The sequence below is a fragment of the Channa argus genome, chromosome 1, assembly GCF_033026475.1.
Source record: "Channa argus isolate prfri chromosome 1, Channa argus male v1.0, whole genome shotgun sequence".
In the NCBI taxonomy this organism is placed as follows: domain Eukaryota; kingdom Metazoa; phylum Chordata; class Actinopteri; order Anabantiformes; family Channidae; genus Channa; species Channa argus.
Genome location: NC_090197.1, coordinates 41,457,105 through 41,480,903, shown reverse-complemented (window position 1 = coordinate 41,480,903; position 23,799 = coordinate 41,457,105). Strand labels below are relative to the sequence as shown.

At 38.9% G+C, this 23,799-nt stretch overlaps 2 protein-coding genes across 3 annotated transcripts; both read left to right on the top strand.

The window, feature by feature from the left end:
• Positions 1-1,415: 1,415 nt before the first annotated feature.
• gclc (glutamate-cysteine ligase, catalytic subunit) lies at positions 1,416-11,331 on the top strand. The gene is made up of 16 exons (XM_067522160.1): positions 1,416-2,092; positions 2,974-3,086; positions 5,176-5,358; positions 5,614-5,727; positions 6,279-6,337; positions 6,760-6,896; positions 7,015-7,089; positions 7,178-7,294; positions 7,706-7,844; positions 7,947-8,059; positions 8,165-8,257; positions 8,351-8,455; positions 8,579-8,660; positions 8,742-8,851; positions 10,419-10,539; positions 10,637-11,331. The coding sequence occupies exons 1-16, from the start codon at positions 1,943-1,945 to the stop codon at positions 10,816-10,818; spliced, it is 1,893 nt and encodes a 630-aa protein (XP_067378261.1). The 5' UTR covers positions 1,416-1,942; the 3' UTR covers positions 10,819-11,331.
• A 2,287-nt stretch (positions 11,332-13,618) lies between these two features.
• elovl5 (ELOVL fatty acid elongase 5) lies at positions 13,619-23,535 on the top strand. Of its 2 annotated transcripts, none has more exons than XM_067522190.1 (8): positions 13,619-13,793; positions 17,032-17,096; positions 17,469-17,656; positions 19,521-19,598; positions 20,206-20,377; positions 20,875-20,999; positions 21,438-21,572; positions 22,060-23,535. In XM_067522190.1, the coding sequence occupies exons 2-8, from the start codon at positions 17,039-17,041 to the stop codon at positions 22,192-22,194; spliced, it is 891 nt and encodes a 296-aa protein (XP_067378291.1). In that variant the 5' UTR covers positions 13,619-13,793; positions 17,032-17,038; the 3' UTR covers positions 22,195-23,535. The 2 variants fall into 2 exon arrangements, with proteins under 2 accessions (XP_067378291.1, XP_067378300.1); XM_067522199.1 differs by having other exon boundaries at positions 13,770-13,908.
• The last annotated feature ends 264 nt before the right edge of the window (positions 23,536-23,799 follow it).

Here is a 23,799-nt window from a genome sequence, read left to right as displayed (position 1 = left end):
TAGTTAGTAACATAGCTAACTTTCTGTATATCCTTTAACTACTAAAAACTCTTCTATTAACATACTTCTTGCTGTGAAAATTTGTTAATCGAATAGGCTTCATTTCTACAAAGGTTTTGTGGTCACCAGGTCAGGGTTACTAACAGACAGAACGTGATTAATCAGTATAATGAAGGGGTTCTCAACGCTGGTCCTCAGGGCTCACTGCCTTGCTTTGTATTCACTACCGTCTGCTGATTACCTTGGTCAGCTGTGCTCAGTCTATCAGAACCTGTATTTCAAGATTCTAGTACGCATTGCCCTTCCCCAGAACACCCTTATTTAAGATGGTCATGTAAATCCCAGCTTCTGACTGACTGAACAAACCTGATCCAGGTAATAAGAAGTAGGTGGGGCAGAGATAGTTGAAAGACAAGCAGGACAGTGGGCCTTTATAACCAGAGTTGACAAATCATTGGCTAAATGAAAACCATAACAACACAACGACAAAAAAGAATGAATGATCTGAGTATAAGTTTGTGCGGTAAAGACGCTCTTATTTGAGTGACCTAGTTTTACTTATGCAGTTTCAATACATCCCATCAGATAAAAAAATAACTGCTGTGTCATTATTACCTCATCATAATATTCCTATTTTGGTGTTGCATTTAAGTGGCTTTGGCTTAAGCTAATTTCCACACATTGATAAGCTAATTTCCACACATTGGTTGTTAATAGCCGTGACCTGTGACAGGATAACAAATGGGTTACAGATACCAGATGAATGGTTGGAAATCATTTTGATGCTGTCTGAAACTAATATTACGAGGTTCCAGATAAATAAACAACTTTGTGGTCGTTACTGCAGAAAACAAAAAAACAACTCCACATGATACTGCTGCCGTCCCAACGCCTGATAAAATGGGAGGGTTACGGCCTAACAAAACTCATAGAATTAACGTGCTGAACAGCTTCCACTGTGGCAACCCCTGAAGGGACAGGCCAAAAGCCATTGATCTTTTTTGCCTTTTTACTTTAAATTGTTGAATCTGTTATTTAAATAACATTTCTATTTGTTTTCTGTACGTTGACTAAATTCAACCTTGCTATAGAGTAGTGAGGTTTTCTGGCTGTCTGGATCGTAAAAAAAATGTCATGTATACTGGAGGTCAGTAGGGGACTAGCAACACCGTTTTGATGCCATGTCCATCTTATATATCTTTGCTATTTAGGGAAACTTGGGCAAAAGAACTATTACTGCCCTGTAGTTATTAGAAAGGTGTCACACTTTTTCCAATTGATTTTCAGTAAGTTCACATTTCCGTGAGCATTTAAATGCCACATTGCTACATTCTGTGATTGACAGGTCGGTGGGACGGGTCGAGCGGCGAAAAATGCTGAGTCATACTGACGACACTCCGCTCTGCGCTCCGCCTGACGGCGTCACGTGTGTGAAGCCAGGAGGAGTTCACATGTAAAACACAGCACCTCTCTGAGCGGTAGAGTGGCTTGGTAACCGGCATCAACCTACAGGTTCACTTTGCTGTCATTCTATCATTAAGCTGCATTTTACGGGCCCAGTCCGTGGTGGTTTACTGAACCGAGACGAGCACCTGTCGGGTTTTTCGGGAGACCGGCGTTGTCAGCTAACTGGTGTGCTTTATCGGAGCTAAGCAGACACTAGCAAGTGATGAATAGGGGCCTCTTTCTTGTTGATGCCCCGCTAAGGTTACCAACAGGGCACGCCGTTTGAGAGCAACAGGAGACGCCGAATCCAGCCTGTAAGGTCTCTGACAGCGCATTAAGGATCCAGACCCTGCCGCTTCTTTTGGGATCGAGACTTCATGCTAGCACCGTGCGAGTTGGACAGAGTAGCTAGCTAGCTAACGCTCGGCGTGCACGTTTATAAGCAGCCAGCAAGACACCACAACATTCAGTTTTCATATAGCAGCCTGTCTGTGCGATGGGTTTACTTTCACAGGGCTCTCCGCTGAACTGGGAAGAAACCAGGAAGTATGCTGACCACATCAGAAAGCATGGCATCATCCAGTTTCTTAACATCTACAACAAGGTGAAGGATCGTCAGAAAGATGTGTTGAAATGGGGGGATGAGGTAAGAAGGTGTCTCTTCTCCTTAAAATTGAACCACGAAGGAAAATGCTTCGCCGCTGCCTCAGGTTTTCCCCTGAAAGCCTGTGATATGTCAGACATGATGGTTGTGATGATGCAAGAGTAGTGTTTTATTGATCATACTGCACAGGAAGGCTTTACTGTTTTACACTTACAGCAGGAAAAACATTAAACTTAAGTGCATCTGCCAGTATAAACTTACTGTTGCTGTCACTGACTTTTCCATTATACAGTAGCTCACATGTAAGCTGATATGTCACACAGCTCTCTTTACTGGCACCTTTGGGCCTGCTTGGATGACTTTGGATTTACAGACTTATTGTCTGATTAAATTCTTGGAATTTAAGTACTAAGGTTAAACAAGAATACAGCTGAGTCTGCATAACCTGTGGGCTGTTTGTTGTAAATGGTCAAACACACTGACTAATATTTATCCAACAGCATCCCATATCTGTCTTTTGACTGTTAGAAATCATAGAATTTCCTGCAGATTACATTTCTGCAGTGCTACTGAAGACACACCTGCAGAGTAAACAGTAATGTAAAGCCAAGCAATACAAAAAAGTTGTGGTATTTGTTCTGCCCAGATCTTCCCACCAGCTTGCATTTTTATTTTCCACCCACCACTAGTCCACCAAGCTTCAGTGTTTTGATGTTGAACAATGTGGAATGCTGTTTTTATAGATTAATCCCCCTTTCAGACTGGGGATTACAGGGTACAGAGTCAACGTCAAGGAAACGTGACTGATGAATTGGAACCGATGTGATGGTGTCCCAGTCACTCTCTGTGGTCCATCATTGAAAAGCAAATGTATAGGGTCAATAAAGCTTTGGCCCTGAATTCATGAGTCTTTTTGCTTTCAGGTTGAGTACATGTTGGTGGAATTGGATGATAAAGATGAAAAGGTCCGAATTGTCCTAAATGGTGAAGATGTTTTGGAAACTCTTCAAGACCAGGGTGAAAAAATAAACCCCAAGTAAGTAAGATTTTCTCCGCACACGTTTGAATATTCAGTTGAGTATATCTGGGATATTAAACAAGCGAAATATCTTTATACTATGTCGTTTTAAATACTGTACATTATTGTTGTTTTTATCCGGCTCCCGTGACAACTTTAAATTCTTCTTGTTGATTCTGGCAACTGCATTCATAATCTGGCCGTCCTTTAGGTAAATACCACACCTCATATCCCAATTGTCGTTACTGAGCTGTTGTTTGGTTTGTTTTGGCTCCCAACATGTCAAGACCATACTAGACTCTGCTTAAAGGTTAAATCCCCATGTCTCTCAAATCAATACGTTCATAGGTGTATGTTTGTTAATCGCTAAAGCAACTACACACCCATCCAGGTGTTTCAGTGTGGCTGATAAGACTAAACCTGTCTCACATCTCTTTGATAGAAAAAATATGAAAATGCAAACAGTGACAGCAGAGGACAAAACATGACACACTCATTTTAGAAAAGCTGTAGCTCCACAAATAAAGGTGGTTATCAAACAGCAAAGTTGGACAAATTTATTTTCCACATACCTGATTGTTGCTATTATCCTTTCAGCTCTTTAAGACCAATGGCATAATGCAATCTAAGAGAATATTCAGTCTTTGAACTGTTGTGTGATGAGGGGGCCACACAGCTGAGGTAGACATTGTTATCCGGCAAACAAACACACTGAATTTGTTTACATTTGACTTTCAAAGTCACCATTGATTCAGTATTTATATTTCCATGATTAGGGAAGAAGTTTGTTGTGCTTTCTTTGTTCCCATGTACAAACCACACTACATAAACACATCTGATCCTTCTTAACCCAGTCCAGATCTCACATGTTGGTGACATTACCAGAAACTGAATCCATTCACTTGCAATCATCCCAAGCAAAATGAACTGTGAGATTTTTATTCACAAGTAATTGCATTTATCATAAATACAAACCTTGTTATTGCTAGTAGCTGTGTTTTGGCTTGTCATCAGTAGCTGACTGATGCTATTGTAGCTTTTCTTTATGAAGTGTGAAAGTCTAGATTTGTTTTTGTTCAGACACTTCCTCACCATGCACAGCCACAATGCCTCAGACACAACTCAGCCTAAAACTGTGAATATGTTAAATATCCCTAGTTGGAAATTAGGTATGTATAATCACTTTGTTGCATTGCATTAATTTCCATTAAATGATGTTTCATAGGGATGTACTCAGTTATGCATCCTGCATATAGGTGCTTTAGAAAGCAGTGTTACCCTTGCACACTCAAGTGTGCAATTTCTATAAATATGTTTTTACTTTGAGACAATATGATTGTATTTATAAAAAATGCAATTTTATTATTTTTAAACTCTGGATAATTTTAAAATGGCTGTGGGCAGGTGTGTGCATTTAGCTGATTAATTTCAGAAATAACCTATTTTTCTTACAAAAATTTGAATGTCAGTATAATAATCAGCAACATGTCTATTCTTCAATTATTGAATTAAAATAATTCATGTGCAGCTATTTTGGTGTTCAATTAATCGTTTTACACTTTTTTTTTAGTGTAAAACGTGAAATGTAAAATGTTCCAGTTTGCAGAGGATATGATCTGCTGAGCTTAAAGCAGTAAATATTCTGTTTGGACCCTTGTTGTTGTGTTGTTGTTTTTTTTAAAGAGATGCTGTGGATTAATTTCTAAAATATTGTGGCAAGTAAAGATAATTTGCCTGAGGACCGCTCTCCGCAGGACATGGAAATGTGTTTGTACAAGCTCATGAGTGTTATGCTTGCTTGCTGCCCAATGACGTTGGTCTAAATCTGTGGAGCCAACTTCACCCAGGGGAAATACCAGTGATAATAGTAGAGCCAATGCATTCCTCATTACTGCCCCTCTGTTGAGCACACCCCAGAGCAAGCTCTAAAGCACAAATACGTTGAGTTTGTCTGTCCTGCCAAGATTATGGTTGACATACAGGATGATAACGGGAGGGAGCTTTGTTTTTTTATGAAAAAGGTCATCATGACACTCCTCATGGCCTCCTTCCTTTCTGACCTATAAGAGTTGAACACTTTTTGTGTGTGTGTGTTTATCTTTGGCAGTCACCCCACACTTTGGAGACCAGAGTATGGCAGTTACATGATTGAGGGCACTCCAGGACAGCCATACGGTGGGACAATGTCAGAATTTAACACTGTGGAGGGCAACATGGGGAAGAGACGACGAGAGGCTTCATCTGTACTGAACCAGAATGAAACCCTCTGCACCATCACCTCATTTCCAAGGTACTTGATTTGAGAGGGTCTGTTTTCATCCTTCATCCTTAATAACAGCAGTCTTTTTGTCTAATGTCTTGGAAGTCATTCCAAACCTATTTCAATTTGTTACCTTAGATGTTAAATAAAATTATTCTTTGAATATTTATTTTTTATTTTGACATTTTTAAGTAAAACCAATGACTGAGGAAACAATTAGAAGACCTAATAACAACTACGATTACCGGCCTGTAATAGTCACGTATGTGTCGATTCTTTATTTAGGTTAGGTTGCCCAGGTTTCACCAAACCTGAGTCCCGGCCGACTCCTGTGGAAAAGGGAGTGTCAAAGTCGTTGTTTTTCCCAGACGAAGCCATCAACAGACACCCAAGATTCAGGTAGGCTCAATAGTTATAACATCAATATTTTGATTTTAACAAAAATAACATTAACATATTTTACTTATTTTTATTTGTAAAAGTTTCAAATATGTGCAGTGGACCAAATTAATCTTTATCAGCCATGTAAATCACAAATTACTGAAGTCTTATTTCAACTTTATACAAAGTTTGAGAACTTTGTATATTCAGAACTTTGTATCTTCTTTTCATTTCCAACCACAGTGGACGTAGCTTCCTGTTGCCTGCACAAGTCTGAGATGGTGCTGTTAGACCAGCCCAGCTTTAATTGTGTCACATCTATCCTCAGCAGAAAATTGTAATAACTTGAGCCAAGCACACAACACAGAATTGGGGTATAGAATGGTTGTGTCTCAGCTGTTGATTGGTAAAGGGGTGTTTACATGTAATTAATATAATTTAACAACTAATTCTTCAAACAACATTAAAAGGCTAAAAGAAGAAGTAGAAAACTAGGTGTGTGACAAATATTTAAATATCCAGGCAGGAATAATATTTGTAACTATTAGTATCCTTTTCTGCTTCTTCAGTACTCTAACCAGAAACATACGCCACAGAAGGGGAGAGAAAGTTGTCATTAATGTGCCAAGTAAGTTTAAGTGAAATTACAGGAATGCATAATAAGACAGTTGTTATTATTTGAAAGAAAATACCTGTGGCCAGAAGTTATAGTTGGATGCAAAAATCTGCTTCCCCTTATTTTGAAAATAAAACATTATTTTTCCAATAACATAATTCTAAATGCCCATTTAACTAGTACAAACATTTCTTGAACACAAATTAGTTAATTTTGAATTCCTTTTTCAAGGGGGATGCAAAGTTTTGCTCTAATGTAATCTTCATGATTTTACAATGCATGTTTATTTTGTTGTTGTTTTTTATACCCTGAACTATTGTTACTTGCTGATGATAAAATAAAAGTTTTCGCTGCATTTTTGTTTTTGTTTTTTTTTGTCCATTCAGACTCACGATAAAGAAAAAAATATGACCTTTTGCCTTTTCTTGTTTCAGTCTTCAAAGACAAGCTCACTCCATCTCCATTTGTAGAGGAGTTCCCTGAGGACGATGGTGAAGCAGCGAGGGCCGCTTTACCTGATCATATTTACATGGATGCCATGGGCTTTGGCATGGGTAACTGCTGTTTGCAGGTAAGGAAAGCATGAATTCTTGAACTCTTGTTTTGTCGCAACTTGGACTGTATCATATTTTTATGACCATCGCAATAAGTGATCCATAAATGTACTTCAGCCTCTGTTCTTTTTGCAGGTGACATTCCAGGCTTGCAGCATTGATGAAGCAAGGTACCTTTATGACCAACTAGCAACATTCTGCCCCATTGTGGTGAGTACATAAATGACACATGTGCCACCTCTAGCCCCCCCCCCCAGAACAACTTCCTTACAGTGCATGATGTCTTTGCCATGTACAGATGGCGTTGAGTGCTGCGTCACCCTTCTATAGAGGCTACGTTTCAGATATCGATTGCCGCTGGGGGGTTATTTCTGCCTCTGTGGATGACAGGACACAGGAGGAACGTGGGCTAAAGGTGAGGAAGCAAAGCTGAACGCAGTCTGAAACAAATAGACAATGTCAAGTCAAGTCATTTTAGATGCAAAGATTGTAGTGAGGGGATTTCTAACTCAGATAATTTGTTTGTTTTCCTACAATGAACTAGGTGATGTTATTGCACACTAATGATGGTTGATATTTTATTTTTTTGATCAAGTCACTTTCATTGTCTTTTTCTACTTAAGAAATGTTGCTGTTGTCTCTGCGTTCCTCAAACTTGTTATTGGTAATGTGACTATCAGCCATAAACCGCTCTCTTTCCTCTTAAGAACTGATTTGCTTTAATTGAAAATAAAAGTCAATCTCTGCAAATATCACCACAAAATAACTCTAATTTTCAGTTTATATTTGAGTATTAAGTGTGAATTTGTTTATTTCCTTTTTGCAGCCTTTGAAAAACAACAAGTACAGGATCTTCAAGTCAAGGTATGATTCCATCGACAGTTACCTGTCTAGCTGTGGTGAGAAATACAATGACATCGATTTGACAATAGACGAGGAGATCTACAAACAGCTGCTCGGGGCAGGTACTGATATTTGGAAAGTATTTGTATTTGTATTTGTACAATACAAATACATAAAATAAAAGTATGTTAATAGATAAAAAATACCAAACTTGCTGATTATAGGAATTGACAAGCTGCTGGCGCAACACATAGCACACCTCTTCATCCGAGATCCACTCTCAGTCTTTGAGGAGAAGATACATTTGGACGATGAAAATGAATCGGATCACTTTGAGGTGAGGTTTTCTGTAAGGATTTTCTTATTTACAATAGACAGTTACAGAAGCTCGACGTGCAGCATCTGATCTGTTTATTCTAACAAGAAATGTGATCTATAACAGAATCTGCAGTCAACAAACTGGCAGACGATGAGATTTAAACCTCCACCACCAAACTCTGAAATCGGCTGGAGGGTTGAATTCCGGCCCATGGAGGTAATTGCCATCCCTGAAACAAAGACTTCTAGTTGTAATCAGGGTTTATATTCAGTGACCTGTTGAAAACAATACAATTTTTGTTTGTTTCAGGTGCAGCTAACTGACTTTGAAAATGCTGCGTACGTGGTCTTTGTCGTCCTGCTCACGAGAGTGATCCTGTCCTACAAACTTGACTTCCTCATCCCTCTGTCAAAGGTGAAAACAGCCACCATAGTTATTGACTCTTATAAAACAATGAAGAAAAATTTCACTAGTGGTCAAGTGTTGGACTTTTGTATGCAGTGATCTGGTAATAAAAATGCTTTTTTTTTTTTTTAGGTCGATGAAAACATGAAGGTTGCACAGAAGAGAAATGCTGTCCTGGAGGGCATGTTTTACTTCCGAAATGACATCTTTAAAGGTGGGTAAAACAAAACATTTAGCTTACAGTCAATGTCCCAAATATACAGGAAACTGATATATTTCTATTTTCCACCACTAGGCTGCAACCTGGTCTTGGATGGTACTGCTTCTGCCCAGAATGGCTTAGAGACTGATGGCGCTAATGAGGAGTACATATTGATGAGCATTGATACGATCATCAATGGAAAGGTGATTTTATTTTTTATTTTTATTTTTTTTATTTTTTTTAAATCATGTTAATCTTGATGCTGTTTGACTTTTTAGCCATGCTGCTAGTGTAGCTGAATGGATGGCAGAGTAGAGCAGTCTGTTGGTGCAGGCCTAAATATCTCTTATGATGAGATGCATTGCCATTAGGGGTGAATTGGGGTGAACTCCTAAACAGATAACAATGACATTAAGTACAGACATTACTGTCCCCCTCAGGGTGAAATGCAATAACTTTGATGATCCACTGCCTTTTAATGTACCCTCAGCCAGTCTGTCCTTTTATATTTTGTGCTAGTTTGCAAATGTCAATATTATGACACATAGAAGTAAGATGGTGACAATTACAATTAGTTATTATAAGACGCTTCTGTCCAAAGCAAGTTACAAGTAGCAGACAACTTTGAGGTTCAGTGTCTTGCCCAGGGACACTTTGACATGCAGCCAAGGTCCGGAATCGAACCACTTACCCTTAGGTTCGTGGACGACTGCTCTACCAACGAGATGCAGCCGCCCTGGTAAACATGTTAAACATTAAACCTGATCATCAACAATACGTTAGCATTTTTTCTGCATGTATCTATGCTGGATGCATTCATACAAGACAGTTTGCGTGTATTCAGACTACCTGAAGGGTTGTGCAGAGAAAACGGGACACTCTCTTTAATACAAGTTCATCACATCTTTAAAAAATGTGAAAGTTACATACTGTAAATGTGACTACAACAGTAGCACTGTGTGATGCAACCATGGTATAAGCTTGAACACACCGGGTTCAGCATAGTGGCTTTTTATTTTTGTTTTTTAAACCCATTTTTCCACCATTACACAAATGTCTCCTGTGTATTTCATTCAAATCACTGCTGTGTTGAGTGAACTCCTTTTCATGTCCACTGCTAAGGACATGATAGACACCTAAAATGTCCTGTCCTTTGTTGTTGAATAAACATATGAATATTTTAAGATATAACAGGAGTGGTCAATACAAAGACTCAATGGAAAATTAGGAAAACATTTCATTTTTTTTATTAACCAAATAGTTTGTTTCCAATGTAAAGTATAGTTTGCTATCAAACCCAGCCTTTCCTATTTTCCTTCTCCGTTTTGGGACTCAATATACCAGCAGTACAACAATAGGATATACAAAACAACATATAGAAAGTGTGAACATGCGGACGGGTATGAACTGTTATGCTTTTTCTTTTGCTTTTCCATTCTTCTTCTTTCCTGTTTCTATCCTGACTCAGCTGTTATCCATTATCCAATCAACTTGTTTGAAGCACATCTCTGCACAAAGCATTGAGATCCTGGAGCTGTGCACATCAGGGCGGCTGTGAGGCTCCGCGGCCTACCCATGATTCTCTCCTCTTCTTAGGTCCGCGTCAACACTTATGTTTGTCGGCGGAGAAGTATAACCCTGCCTTAAATGTTATCTCAGAAAAGCAAGGGTTTGAAGCAAGTAGAGCAGCCAAGGGTGAGAGTTTGTATTGAGCCCTCGTGTTGTTGTAAGCCATTACTTTTCTTTTTCTTTTTTTCTTTTTATCACCAGGAGGGAGTTTTCCAAGGGCTTATTCCGATCCTCAACTCCTATTTGGAAAACATGGAAGTCGATGTAGACACTAGGTGCACCATTTTGAATTATCTGAAGCTCATCAAGAAACGGGCCTCAGGTAAATCACCATCAAAGGACAAAGCATGAAGTTCACGTAAACCAAAAGTAGCTTCAACTCTTCATTGTAACTCTCTTCATTTTGCTGATGTAAACAGGCGAGCTGATGACCATGGCCAAGTGGATGAGGGAGTTTGTTGCAAAGCACCCACAGTATAAACAAGACAGTGTTATAACCGACAAGATCAACTACGACCTGTTTCAAAAGTGCGACAGGATTGCAAAAGGCGAAGAGCAATGCCCAGAGCTCATTGGAAACCCAGTAAACAAGTTCAAATGAGAAGAAGTTGTTATACAAATGCATGTAAAGAAAACCCAAAAGATAAAAGCAGTCCAATTTTAAGTGAATGCAAAGTGGCATGTACGTGTTGTAAGAAACACACCTGCATCAAATGTATGTATATGTACTGTATCAGATTTTTATGATTACAAAATTATTTTAATAGGTTTAAGACATGCAAAAGGTTGTGTAATAGAAATCAGATGCGTATTTATTTTTCTCTGGAAATTAAGTCTGTGCGAGAATGTCAATGTAGCAAAGAGTTGGACAGTAGTCTGCTTTTAATCTCGTTCTGTAAATACTGTACCTCTGCTCTACATTAACAAGTTTTGTTTTTCATGTTAAACATAAGCTTTGTTTGTATTTGACAGATTTTGTTTCTGCATTTTAAGAAAAATATTTGATCTGCTGACATTGTAGTGGGACCTTGAAGACGGTGTTGCAATCAAGTGAAAATGTTGAACCATTGTTTGCATTGTGATGCTGCTTCAAAATAAATCTGTAAACCTTAAATTAAGATGCTTTCTTTAAACCATAACATGGGTTTTATGGAATTTCAATACACAAAGTATAATTAATTAGATGTCTCCTAAAGAACATAAAAGCGGTATTAGCAGCTCTAATGGGGCTGCACATAAACACAAATAGGATTTGAGATGAATGTTTTGATAAGTTAGTATAGTGGTAAACACACAGTTGTGTTTAGCATGTCGATAGGGTAACCTTTGCTAATTTACATTTAATGAAAACAAAAATGGAGCTGGCAGGGTTTCCATTTGTCTAGGCATTTGTTTGGAAATTAAGTGTATTGGACAAATTCACATTTGAACCTGAAGCTATTATAATTGATCCTCAGGAGTTGCGCCAGGTGAACTGACAGACTGACCTTTCCATCCCCAGACACATTGGTGGAAGGAAGGAAATTAGCTTCAAAGAAGATAAAAGTGGTGATTAATGCACTCCAATACAACTCAGCTACCCACTTGGACCTCAATAATAAACACATCACCTTTCTGACAGTTCCAACCTAAAGACTCTGAATTTATAACCTTGAAAAAGTAGAATTCATGGCAGAGCCACTGTATTGGATTGCATTACATTAGACAGGTGGTCATACTGTCGTGTCCGATCGGTGTATTTACCCAAACTTCTTTTGTAATGCATAAAACAGCCAAACTTGAACATTTCCATCCACAAGAGGGTAGTATTAAACCACAGCTTTACATAAATCTGAGCTGCATTTACAAATAAAAGCCACAGTTTGACCTCTTGGACCAGATAAAGATTATGGGCCTACTATGTGTGGGAGGTATGAGACATAGTTTTAAACTGCAAAGGAAATCACACAAAGCTCTGGAACTTACAGTTGTTAATACAGCTGAAAACACAAACATTAATGAGCATGTTAGATAAGAACCTGAGTAAAAAATGATTTTCAAAGCAGTAAATATGTTGCAGGGCAGTTAGTTTAACCATAGCCCACTGTCCTCACTGATCCCTGGAGCCTTATCACGTTAAAGTACACGTGTTTCCACTAACATTAATAATGGCTTTGTTCTGTTCGTGTCTCAAGAAGTGATCACAGAGTGACAGTGAGCCATGAACCACTACCAGCACCCCGAAACTCAAACCGGTTAATTGAATCCATCCACTAATTATGTTTTGTACTGTATCACAGTAAATGTCCAATGTGGTCTCCAATCAAGTTGGGCGAGCATTCAAATGCTGTTGGCTGCTACTCTCACTCATGCCACAAGTACAGCAGATACCCAGCAACTTGATATCTGGATTGTATCTCTCTTACGCTATGGCTGGCCCCACCGGCTTGATAAGCAGTATCAACTTAAAGCAATGGTCTGCTCAGCAATTCAGTCATTATCCCAACGTATCTAGCTCCATGTGTTACAAGTAGCTACTAGTTTTATCAGAAATCATCAGTGTCCTACCTAGTGCAGCTTTACAGCTTCCAGGAATCCTCACCCAGGCAAAGAGGAGATACCCAGTCGACTCTCTGCCCAGGTTAAACTACAATAAATATTGGTCCCACTCGCTTGATAGGCAACTTCATCTAAACATTACACACCCCTTTCAAATGTCCAACCACAATTACTAACTGAATTTACTAGTTTCATATGTTAAACAATTAACTGACAAACTGCCCTGGTTGTATTGTTTACAGAGAAACGGTTCTGGATAAATCCATCTATGCTGACCAGCACCAAATTGCATTGGCATGAGGCTTATACATATGGATTTATTTTAGCTAATGATTGCACTCACTCATAAAAGGCCACCAGGTATGTGTTTTACCTGAGTGTGAAAGTGATAAAGGTGACTAACCAAGTATGGTAATAAGGAAATAAAATTAGAGTTGAAAATCTGTTTGCAGACTTTACACATATCATCTTCATTAAGATGATTGAACCAGCTGTTATATTATTACATTCGCTACATTTCTGCCACCTACATGAGTAAAGTGCCATTTACACATATTAAAGCATCAATGATCATAACATGGGATTTCATTGTATAAAACACAAAAACAGCCGAATGGTTAACTTTTTTTTTTTGGAAAGCTGGTAAAATGTGCTCCCTGCACATGTGCCTCTGGTTAACGGTTAATTTACAGAAACCACGGTCTGCGGCTGCAATCAGTGGGCTACGGGGCAGCGTGGAGAAAACCTTGATGTCATCTTTATGACCGTGTGTGCGCGCATCATTGCAACCCAGCGGGTCACCTACTGGCTGTAACCCTCCTGCATGGCAATGGGGCCAGATTGCGTGTTCCTCCCACTATTTTCCACTGAGCGACAAGGCTGCACATTGTGCTCAGACGGGGGCCAGCCAGCCAAGGGTACACACTGCCGATTTCTCGCCCCGCCTCCAAAGGTAGACACTCCACAGCGGCGTCCCTGTATCCACACTCAACATTTCGCCTTCAGTCTAACGCGATCGGAGAGCTGGGGGACTTTCTGGTAAGGCTTTCCGAGATATTTTAGAAACACTGCTGTCGCGCGCATGGCGTCTGGGCGATGAGTTTGGGTGATGCTGAAGCGACGAGCTACTCCCATGCTACTGTGCGATCGACTGGTTAAGTTATTCCATCATTATTTTTCATTATTCTTACTTTCTGGGTCTTTCTGAAATTAGAGGATGGTGTAGTCGACATCAGCTCCCATCTTTTAGTTTCACTGGACATCGCGCTTCTGTTGTAGCTACTGTTCTCTGCGGTGCGTAAAGTGCGGTTTAGATCACACGTGTGACCGTGATGGAAAATGAACATTATACAATACTGTGGTGGAAATAATCGGTATTTCGCAGAGCACTCCCGTGTATCCTGTCGTGCATCCCGGCCGATCATCACAGCAACACTACAGTATTCCTCTAAAGATGCATTCAGCAGAAATCTGCACCACATTACGTACTGTATGTGATTTATAGTTGTAAGTGTTGTGGCAAACTTGTTCGTCCTGGTGAAAACTTTTAAATGCTGCTGTTGCTGCTGCTATGCCAGGACTGACTGTGACTTTGAAATTTGGCATGTCTGAATAATTTGTGCATAAGCTTTAGGGCCATTACAAATATAAATCTAGGTCTTATACTAGAATTAATTATTCCCTATGTCTGTGAATTTAGTGTGACTGTCTGTGTTTCGGTTTGGCTCATCTACACAGTCTTAGTGAAATACTGCCATAGCAATGCAGGACAATGTGCAGTCTAAACTGGACTTTGATTTATCATTTTATGTAGTAAGGTGGGTGTATAAACCTAGTTTTCACTTTCAGTCCAGTTCTGTCTCTCTAATCCTCTGTCCTTGTTTACGTAATTTCAGACAATGGCACTATAGGTTGTACTACAGAATTAACAGAAACTTATTAACAATATTCATCCATTCTGGTGCAACATTTGTATCCACAGAAGTACGTCTTTATAAACAGTTCCCATCCACACAGTACCGACTCACTTTCGAGTGATTTGATTTGCAACATTACACACTATGGTCTAATGCATCCAGACTTCAAATGGACACTTACCACATAAAGGATTGCAAAATCTCTAAGAACATGCTCATTTCACAATGATTCATGTTATTCAGTATAAGAGCATTTTGCCCAACCCTAAATGTAGCAGTAAATGAGTTTTAATAATCATTATCAGATGTAGCATATTTCTGACCACAGTCCAGATTATTCTGTACTGTTTTGTTTGAATGTTTAAAAGTATTTTGCATGAGTCCAGCATGTACGTAGCCCACTGACTTCCCCCTGTGGTGGCTTATCATGCTCTGATTACGTTCTTACAGATTATCATGTTTTGGCGCAGCCTAATGCATCCTGATAATCAGAGCATGGATATTAGTTGACTGGGGTTGATCAGAATAATCTATATTTATTACCCGCAGCTAAGACAACTGAAGAGAAATGTGTTATTGTTGCCTAGGTAGCAGTACACTGCAACATGCAGGTTTTAACATAGCCTAACCTGCAAAAAATTCCTTTGTAAACTATACACATTGCACAATATTTAAAGAGAGTTTTGGGGAACTTTGGGCTGTGCTCTACTCCTCGCATGCTGTTGTGTAACTCAATTTAATGTGACTATTTAGAGAATTTAAGTGAATGCTTCTCTATATGGATTTTATGATATTTAGCAATTGAAAATGTGTAAAAAAAAGTCCACGTTATATTTCCAGCAGTAGGCGCAGGTGTAGAGACTGTCCAATAGTCTGACATAACTGCACTGAATTGAACCTCAGAAAACATGTCACTGTATATAAAGAATGCAGACATACAGTGAATTCTGTGGCTGTGTGGAGGCATTTTGTGCAAAAGGCTGAAGCGATATAGTAGGGGTTTATCTGATATTATGGTGTGTTTGTCGTAATTAAGACTATTGAGAAAGCTCCATTGCTGCTGTTACAAAGTATTATTTAAAGGATTTTTAAAGTGTCTTCTGTTGTAAAAACATGACTGTGCACCTTAACATGTTTTTCCAGGCTAAGTGTCACTAAAAATAATTCCTGTAGTTTTGGGATACGTTAGTAGGAAAGTGGACAAGCAGGCTTGAGAACAGAACCCAGTAACCTAAGATCTATTTTTACAAGGAAAACTATCCAGCTGTGAACATCCAGACACTTTTACAGTTGTGTAAATGGTCATCTGCCTTATATCACAGCGTTGATTTGACTATCAGAATCAGAGCAGTGGAACCTAACATCATATTTTAACTTTCATACACAGTCTATGGAAAGTATTGGAAGTACTGAAGACTTGGGGAAAGATCCAGAGAAAAATGATGACTATTCAGTCGATTTAGTCATCCCTGACAGTTGCATAGGTAGCATGTATTTGAAACACGCATTAAGACCAGGGATCAACTCATAGAAACAATGACACACCAAAGTTTCACACCCACGTAAGAAAACATGCCCGTGTCAGACGAGATTATGCGATTGTTATTCCTGGAGCATGTTGGCACTAAGTCATTACAATCAACAATCTAAAAGCCAGGGAACCATTCTACACCAGTCATAGCTGAATACAGATGTGGTTATGTTCTGTACATCGCTGCCTGCTGACTTCATGTTTTGCATCTCATAATGCTTCACATAGAAGTGTCCAGATTTCGTCTGTCTATGTGTCGTTTGAAACCACAGGAAGGATCAGTTATTAGACATAGAATACTATGTATAGAAAGGATGATCAGGCTGCGTATTTGTAAAGGCGTAAACACTAGACATAAGTTGTATCAGACTAAACAGCATCAGGGGTAGTCGCGATTACAGCTGCTGTCTGTTGTACAGTAGTAATCATTGACATTAGTCAACCAAATTTTTAAATATGATAATTAAGCTTATCATAGTTAAAACTACACTAATCAATATTCCTATGGAAAAAACTTTGTTACTCATAGTATATCAGCCCAATCTGCAGCTCCTCTCAGCTCTACAGAACATTTGACCATTGTGAGTCACTCACTCCTGCTGCTCCCATCAGTGGTGTTCCCACCTGTTGCAACAAGCTCAGAACACACTGTACACTACCTGCTTAGCACCAAATGCAGACAGACAAAGTTATCTATTAAGTGAACATCAGCAGAAAAACATTTGTCTGTTAAAGAGATGGATATTTGGCTCAGAAATTGGTGGAGACAAAAGCTAACAAGAGTGTTTCATTTTAAAAGTTGTAAATGATGTTTGTATTCTGCATCTAGGTGCAAAATGGAGACTATCAATGATAAACTGAACGCTTTCTTCGAGTCATGGATTGGTCCCAGAGGCAAGTAAAAGCTATTTTGCCATTTTAGTAGCTGATTAAATGCATTTCTCTTGTTTGATCCCCAAGTACTGCAACGTCTGGATAAACATGTAATAGAAAAGTATGGGTACTGTAGCAGAAACAAGGGTCACTAAAAACCTTTAATCCCAATCATCCCATGTTGTACAATAGCTTACTCGTTGCATGGACTTCTGCTATGGCTTTTCACCTTCTCGTGGCAAACTTTTCTAAGAGTTTAATAACCATACTGTGTGCTCCTTTTGCTTTTCACCTCTCGGGTTCATCTGCTGTTATCAATGAGGCCACCTCCACCTTATCAGCCACTTCTTGATCTAGCGGTAAAATTTGTCTCTCTTTATCTCCATATTTCAGATCAGCGGGTACGGGGAATGCTGCTGCTCGACAACTACCCACCAACCTTTGCACTTACAGTCATGTACCTTCTGATCGTATGGATGGGGCCCAAGTACATGAAACACAGGCAGCCGTACTCCTGCAGAGGCCTCATGGTGTTCTACAATCTGGGCCTTACATTCTTGTCCTTCTACATGTTCTATGAGGTAAACAGGGCGCTCAGCACAGAGAGAGTTCTAGGCCCAAGCAATCACCTCACACTGCAGTCAGGTTTTAAGAGAAAGAGGAAAATAATTGTAAAGTTTTTTGGTTGGGTTGGCTATAAGGTGTCTTTCTTTGGGACTCTGTGTGAATATGCAGTGTCGTCCTGTTTCTTATGGTTTTTTTGTCCCTGCTTCATGCTTTTATTAGGCTTTCATTCACTTGTACTACTTTAATGGTTTGTATGGTCTTTTGTTTTATGTTAACATTGACCTGCCCACGTTTTCCCTGTTTCCAGTTAATAGGCCAAGCTAATCTAACCAGCCACTGTTTGTAGCTCCATATTTACCACGCAAACCAGAAAGTAGATCCAATCTTCTGTTCTAGCTCTCTGCAAGATTCTTAACCCTGATTTGATGTCCCATGGCTACTGGCATCTCTCATTGAATACTAACCCAGAAACAATGCTGCAGGGAGGGAGAGGGACACAGCTGGACGCTGACAGACTCATTGTTTCAGCCATCAAATCCCTCACAGACACCCATACAGCCACCTATTGTTTGCAGCAAAACTGCTTTTTTATAAACAGCTGACTTTATAAAAGAAAATGATACATAGACTGATGTAAACAAACATATCATTGCATTCAGCAAGAGGACAGTGTCTGAGCTTAAGGTGCCCAGATTTCACTTATCGTACTGATAGGGCCTGTTGTTTAGTGTACCTGTGAACACAGCCACGTCAGAATCAGATGTTGCATTTTAGTGCACGTGTAAGTCTAAAGTTTCTGTACACTCCTCCCTATACAGCTGGCAGAACAAGCTTCTTTTTTTTTTCTGCATTGCATAAGATTGGCCGTTAAACCCTGCACTCTGACAATATGTCGGCCATGGGGTGACAGTCTAAAATCAATACCACCTGATATAAATCAAAGTGCAGGGCAGCACAATAGATAATAACATAAGGATTAAATCTGGTTGTGAATGGGTTTTATTCTATGCTGGCTAATAAGAGTGCTGGTTGCAAAATCAAAAATCAACAAAAACAAACTTCATTCTGTTGCTGTTTTTTGAATTGAATTTTGTGTAGTATTTACAACAGGACAGTGGATCTATACTGATTTGGTTAATCCGCATTAAACCGTGTAACCTATATGCATTCGAATATTTATTCATTAACCTTTATTTTACACATAAGTTACACACACAAGTCCAGTTTGCGTGTCACACAGAACACGGGCCACAGTATAATGCCCTTCAAGTTTCATGTTAAGCATAAGAAACTGACCCTGCTGAAGCTTTGTCATTGCATGCATGCTGTAACTGGAATGGGACTTCCAATTAATGATAAAATAAAAAAGCAGTATACAGTATCTTTAATATTGTATGAGGTGGAATTAGCCACGTTACCTCATGGGAATTGTGTGAGTCATTGTTGTTGGAGCTGGAGCCAATCTAGCGACTAGAATAAATCACTAAAGTGCCACTTTAACAGGCAGAAGTGTTAAATTGCATTTGTGCATTGCAGTGTTTCTGTGAGGGCAGCAGTGGCTCAGGTGGTAGGGTTTGAGGTTCGTGCCCCGCTCCTCCCGACCACATGTCCAAGTGTCCCTGGGCAAGACACTGAACCACCAACAGCCCATCCCCAGCCTTGCAGTGCCGCCCCAAAGCCTGGTAACCTGGTATTTGGGAGGGTTGTGTCAGGAAGGGCATCCAGCGTCAAAACTGTGCCAAATCGACATGCGGTCCAAAGCTACCCTGAACTCACAGAATAAGCCGAAAGGACAAAAAAAAAAAAAAAAAAAAAAAAAAAGAAATAAAGTGTGTCTGTGTTGCTAATGTTCATTCATCTTAATGTCTTTTTAATCAGCTTGTGACCGCTGCTTGGCATGGTAGCTACAACTTCTACTGCCAGAACACTTACAGTGCTCTGGAAACTGATAATAAGGTGAGTCAGATGGAATTACACCGTGAAACCTTTTATGTTTATTGCTGGGGATGTTTCTTTATAATTAATTGTTTCTAGAATTATGAACAGGTCAGTAAAAGTATAAACAAAAATTATTGTATGGCAACTGGAATATATATAATATTACACAAACGGCATATTTTCCAGATCTACTGCTCTGATTTATGTGGGAGTGTACCTGTAAATCCCTGTAGATAAGCTGCAGAGACAGAGAGTCAGTTTAATCCGATTCTTGTCATCATGATGACTCTCTTCACTGTCCCTCCTGAACTCTGCAGTATGGGCAAAAACAACTCAATCAAATGTGCTCTGCTATGCAGTTCTGCAGCAATTAGATAAAAAGTGTTGCAGTCACAGTGGCACTGATAAAGATTTATAAATTGCTTTGTGCTTCATCCTGAACTTTCAAGGCCCATTTGCTTATTACTTTGTATGATTAATAGCCTTAACAGTAAGGCAATAAAACAAAACAATTTTCAATGTATTTCTGTGATTTGATGTTAAATATTTCATCTCTTCATACATTAATTATAATTTGTTTTAATATTAACTTAATCCCCTTTTGTTTTGTTGTCTCTCCTCTCAGATCATGAAAGTCTTGTGGTGGTACTACTTCTCCAAGCTCATCGAGTTCACGGACACCTTTTTCTTCATTCTACGAAAAAATAATCACCAGATCACATTTCTTCACATCTACCACCACGCTAGCATGCTCAATATCTGGTGGTTCGTTATGAACTGGATACCCTGCGGCCACTGTGAGTGTTTGAGCCCAACTTCGCCCTCCATTGACTCAAATGGCCTCACTGCGAGCTAAATAATTCAAGCGCTCCCATGTTAAAGCCATTATCACTGAAAACAGCCTGTTTTCCCCAGAAATCCTGACTCAAACACTGACTCTGAAGTGACTCTTGACCTAAAAACTGCCGCACCGTGTTACATAGTTTTGAAACCAAAGAAAACAAAAATGGCAGTGTGCAAGCAATGAAATATAAAAGAGATGTGCTATTGGCTTGAATACGGTTAACATTTAACTTTTCTTGGTCTATTTTTAGTTATTGATCAAATGTTCAATATATTATTTCTGCATCACTTTACTTTTTATAGCTTCTGTTGTTTTTTCACATTAAATTTGTTGTAATGCTTCCAAACAGAGCAGACTAAGGAAACGTTTGTCGTGCTCCAGGTGATATTCTGACTGTTATTTCTTGGTGTAGATGAATATCTTCTGTGTCACTGTTCTGTGTCTTGTCAGCATACTTTGGTGCCAGCCTAAACAGCTTCGTCCACATTGTCATGTACTCTTACTACGGGCTCTCAGCCATCCCAGCCATCCGGCCGTACCTTTGGTGGAAGAGATACATCACACAGTTACAGTTGGTGGGTTCATCTTGTAGTTTTTTTCCCCCAAAAGTGGAAGAAGGATATAGATTCTCTGTTTGATTAAAAGTAACAATACCACAGTACTTAAACTATTTACAGTAAAAGTCATTATGCAGTAAAAAGGCTTCCTTGAGGGTGAGGTAGACTCTTTGAATTACATTGCAGGCTTGTTGTAACTCATGCATTAATGTGTAAGTAGCCTTTAACCTTTATAGCTGTACAGTAGTAGCAAGGTTTGATCTGCAAGTGCCGTAGTCTTATAATGACATTACTGGTTATCACGATTGTTATATTTACTTAATGAGCTAAAGATGCTGCTGCTGTGAAGTTGTATTTATTTAAGATATTTTGTGGATCGGCTTTCTGTAGGCTCTCTGTGTCACCTTACCTCACTCTGGTATGTGTCTGCATGTGTGTGTCATATTTCCTTCACAGATCCAGTTTATTTTAACCGTTGGCCAGACAATGTGTGCAGCCATATGGCCATGTGGTTTTCCCATAGGATGGCTCTGGTTCCAAATTAGTTACATGTTCACGTTCATTATCCTTTTCTCAAACTTCTACATTCAGGTTAGTGTTTTTTTTTTATTTTATTTTATTTTAAAGTCTAAGTTAATAGTCTAAGTTTAAGTGTGGGGATGTTCTCTGAATGCCAACAAATCATCTTTGCAGAGATTCATTGTTGTCCAAAAACAATTTAAACATAGTGTTGTCCAATGGCTGAACATGTTTCTTCATTACTATGAACATGTTTGAGTCAAGCCAACATCCATCATCCACTCATAGAATGTGTATTAATCTGCAGCTAAAAATAGTCCCCAGATAATGCACAACCTACTTAGTTTTAAGTAATATGTGCTAAAAACTGTCATTTTCACATCTTCCAAACTTTTTTGGAATTAGGGTTGTAATATAATGAATATTGAGGAGCCCTTATATTTGCATTTAAATATAATTTGGACATTCACAGATAAAAAATGTTGGTTCTAAAGCATACTCTTTATCTATTTTATGTTTATTTATGTGTGCTGACTTGTTCCCTCTTGTTCTCTCGCAGACTTACAAGAAACAGAAAAGTTCTCTAAAGAAAGGAAAGGAGCATCAGAATGGCTCTCCTGTGTCAACAAATGGGCATGCAAATGGGACGCCATCGATGGAGCACAGTGCACACAAGAAACTACGAGTGGATTGACATCTGAGAATCCGACAGCCAGTTCTCACTGTAGCGTCTTAGCTAATGCTGCTCAGAGGAACATTTTTCTCCTTAAAAGGACAGTGTAGCATTCACTTGAGATAAAATAAGCCATAGCCACATGTATCCAGACTTCCCATGTTTTTGAACACATGATGCTCACATGATACATACATTAATATAGTTGAAGGTGAAGTGTATTACAGTACTGTTGACCCTGCACAGTATTGCTGACCCTGTCTTCTCCAGTTCACTCTAATACAGAAGTGTCTTTTCTTTCTACCAGCAAACACACACACGCAGATGCTTGATACACAGAAGATTTCATTACACTCAGTGACATTAACCTAAGGGACAATTGAAACATTACACACACACTTGCTATGCTCTTTAATGTGTAACTAGAGCATGTACTGTATCTTGTGCCATGCTTTATCTCTTTCCTGCCTGTGCTGTTACATCATTCATATTTTGTCCTGTATAATACTGTTATTCATTCTTATTTACACGTCGTATCATAGAAAGTTACATCTTGCCATATATTTGCAGCACAGGCTTTCCCGTTTGGAATATTTAACAATCTAAGCAAAGCATAGCCTACTGTATGTGCTAGGATTTATATTTTAAACCATAAAGCAATGTGAAATTGCAGTTGTATTTTATGACCACAGTATAAACTAAATTCTTCTTTATAACCATCATGCAAGAATAAGTCCTGCACACTGTCTTTTTCAGTAAACGTAAATAGAATTTAAAGTTAATTAAATGAGACAATGTTAACTGCTCATCCCCGGTATCTATTTAGGTATCAGATTTATCAAGTGACTGTTATCCTACTGTAGAATTCTGTGCTTAATAATCATGTTTAGATACACCTTACAGTATAGTTCTGTAGAAAGAGAGACAGCTGTGGAGAAGACAGCAGTTAAAATAACCTCATCCAAAGGTCCATTTAAGGAAGCCCCCCATATACTTTGACTGTCAAATGAGCTTCAACACATTGAAAAAGGAAATTCTGAAGATCACCATCAAATGGCTACTAAATGGACCTTTGACTGCAATTTATTGTTAAATACTGTAGGTTTTTTTCCATTTAGTCTTTTCTTTCTTTATATGAATTGGGTGCCTTCTGGACCAAAGATGGGTTTCTACTGTAGCATTTTTCACCTTTCATATAGATTCAAACCCAGGTTTATTTGAAAATAATATGTCAAATGCTGTTCTGTTCAAATCCAGATTGTTTTGTAATTTGTCCTGTGTATCTTGGAGGTATGTTCATCACTTTCTGAGAGTTAGATCTAGTTAGCTTAACATAAAGAATTAAAAACAGGGGGAAACAGGTTTCTGTCTCTTTCTCTGTCTCTTTCTCTGTCCAAAGAACCAGACTTGCAGTTTGCCCCTTTTTTCTGTTCGTCCTTATTATGCTAAGCCAAGCTAACCAGATTTTGGCAGTAGCCAAGTGTGGTGCAAAAAAAAAAAAAATTGAATCATTTTTTTGAATTATAAAATGCGATCCATTTACTGAGGTACTTCAAGGCCTTAAACACTGAATGAGATATGTTGCTCAGATGAATCGTTGATCTAGATTTATTTGTGTAGTATCAA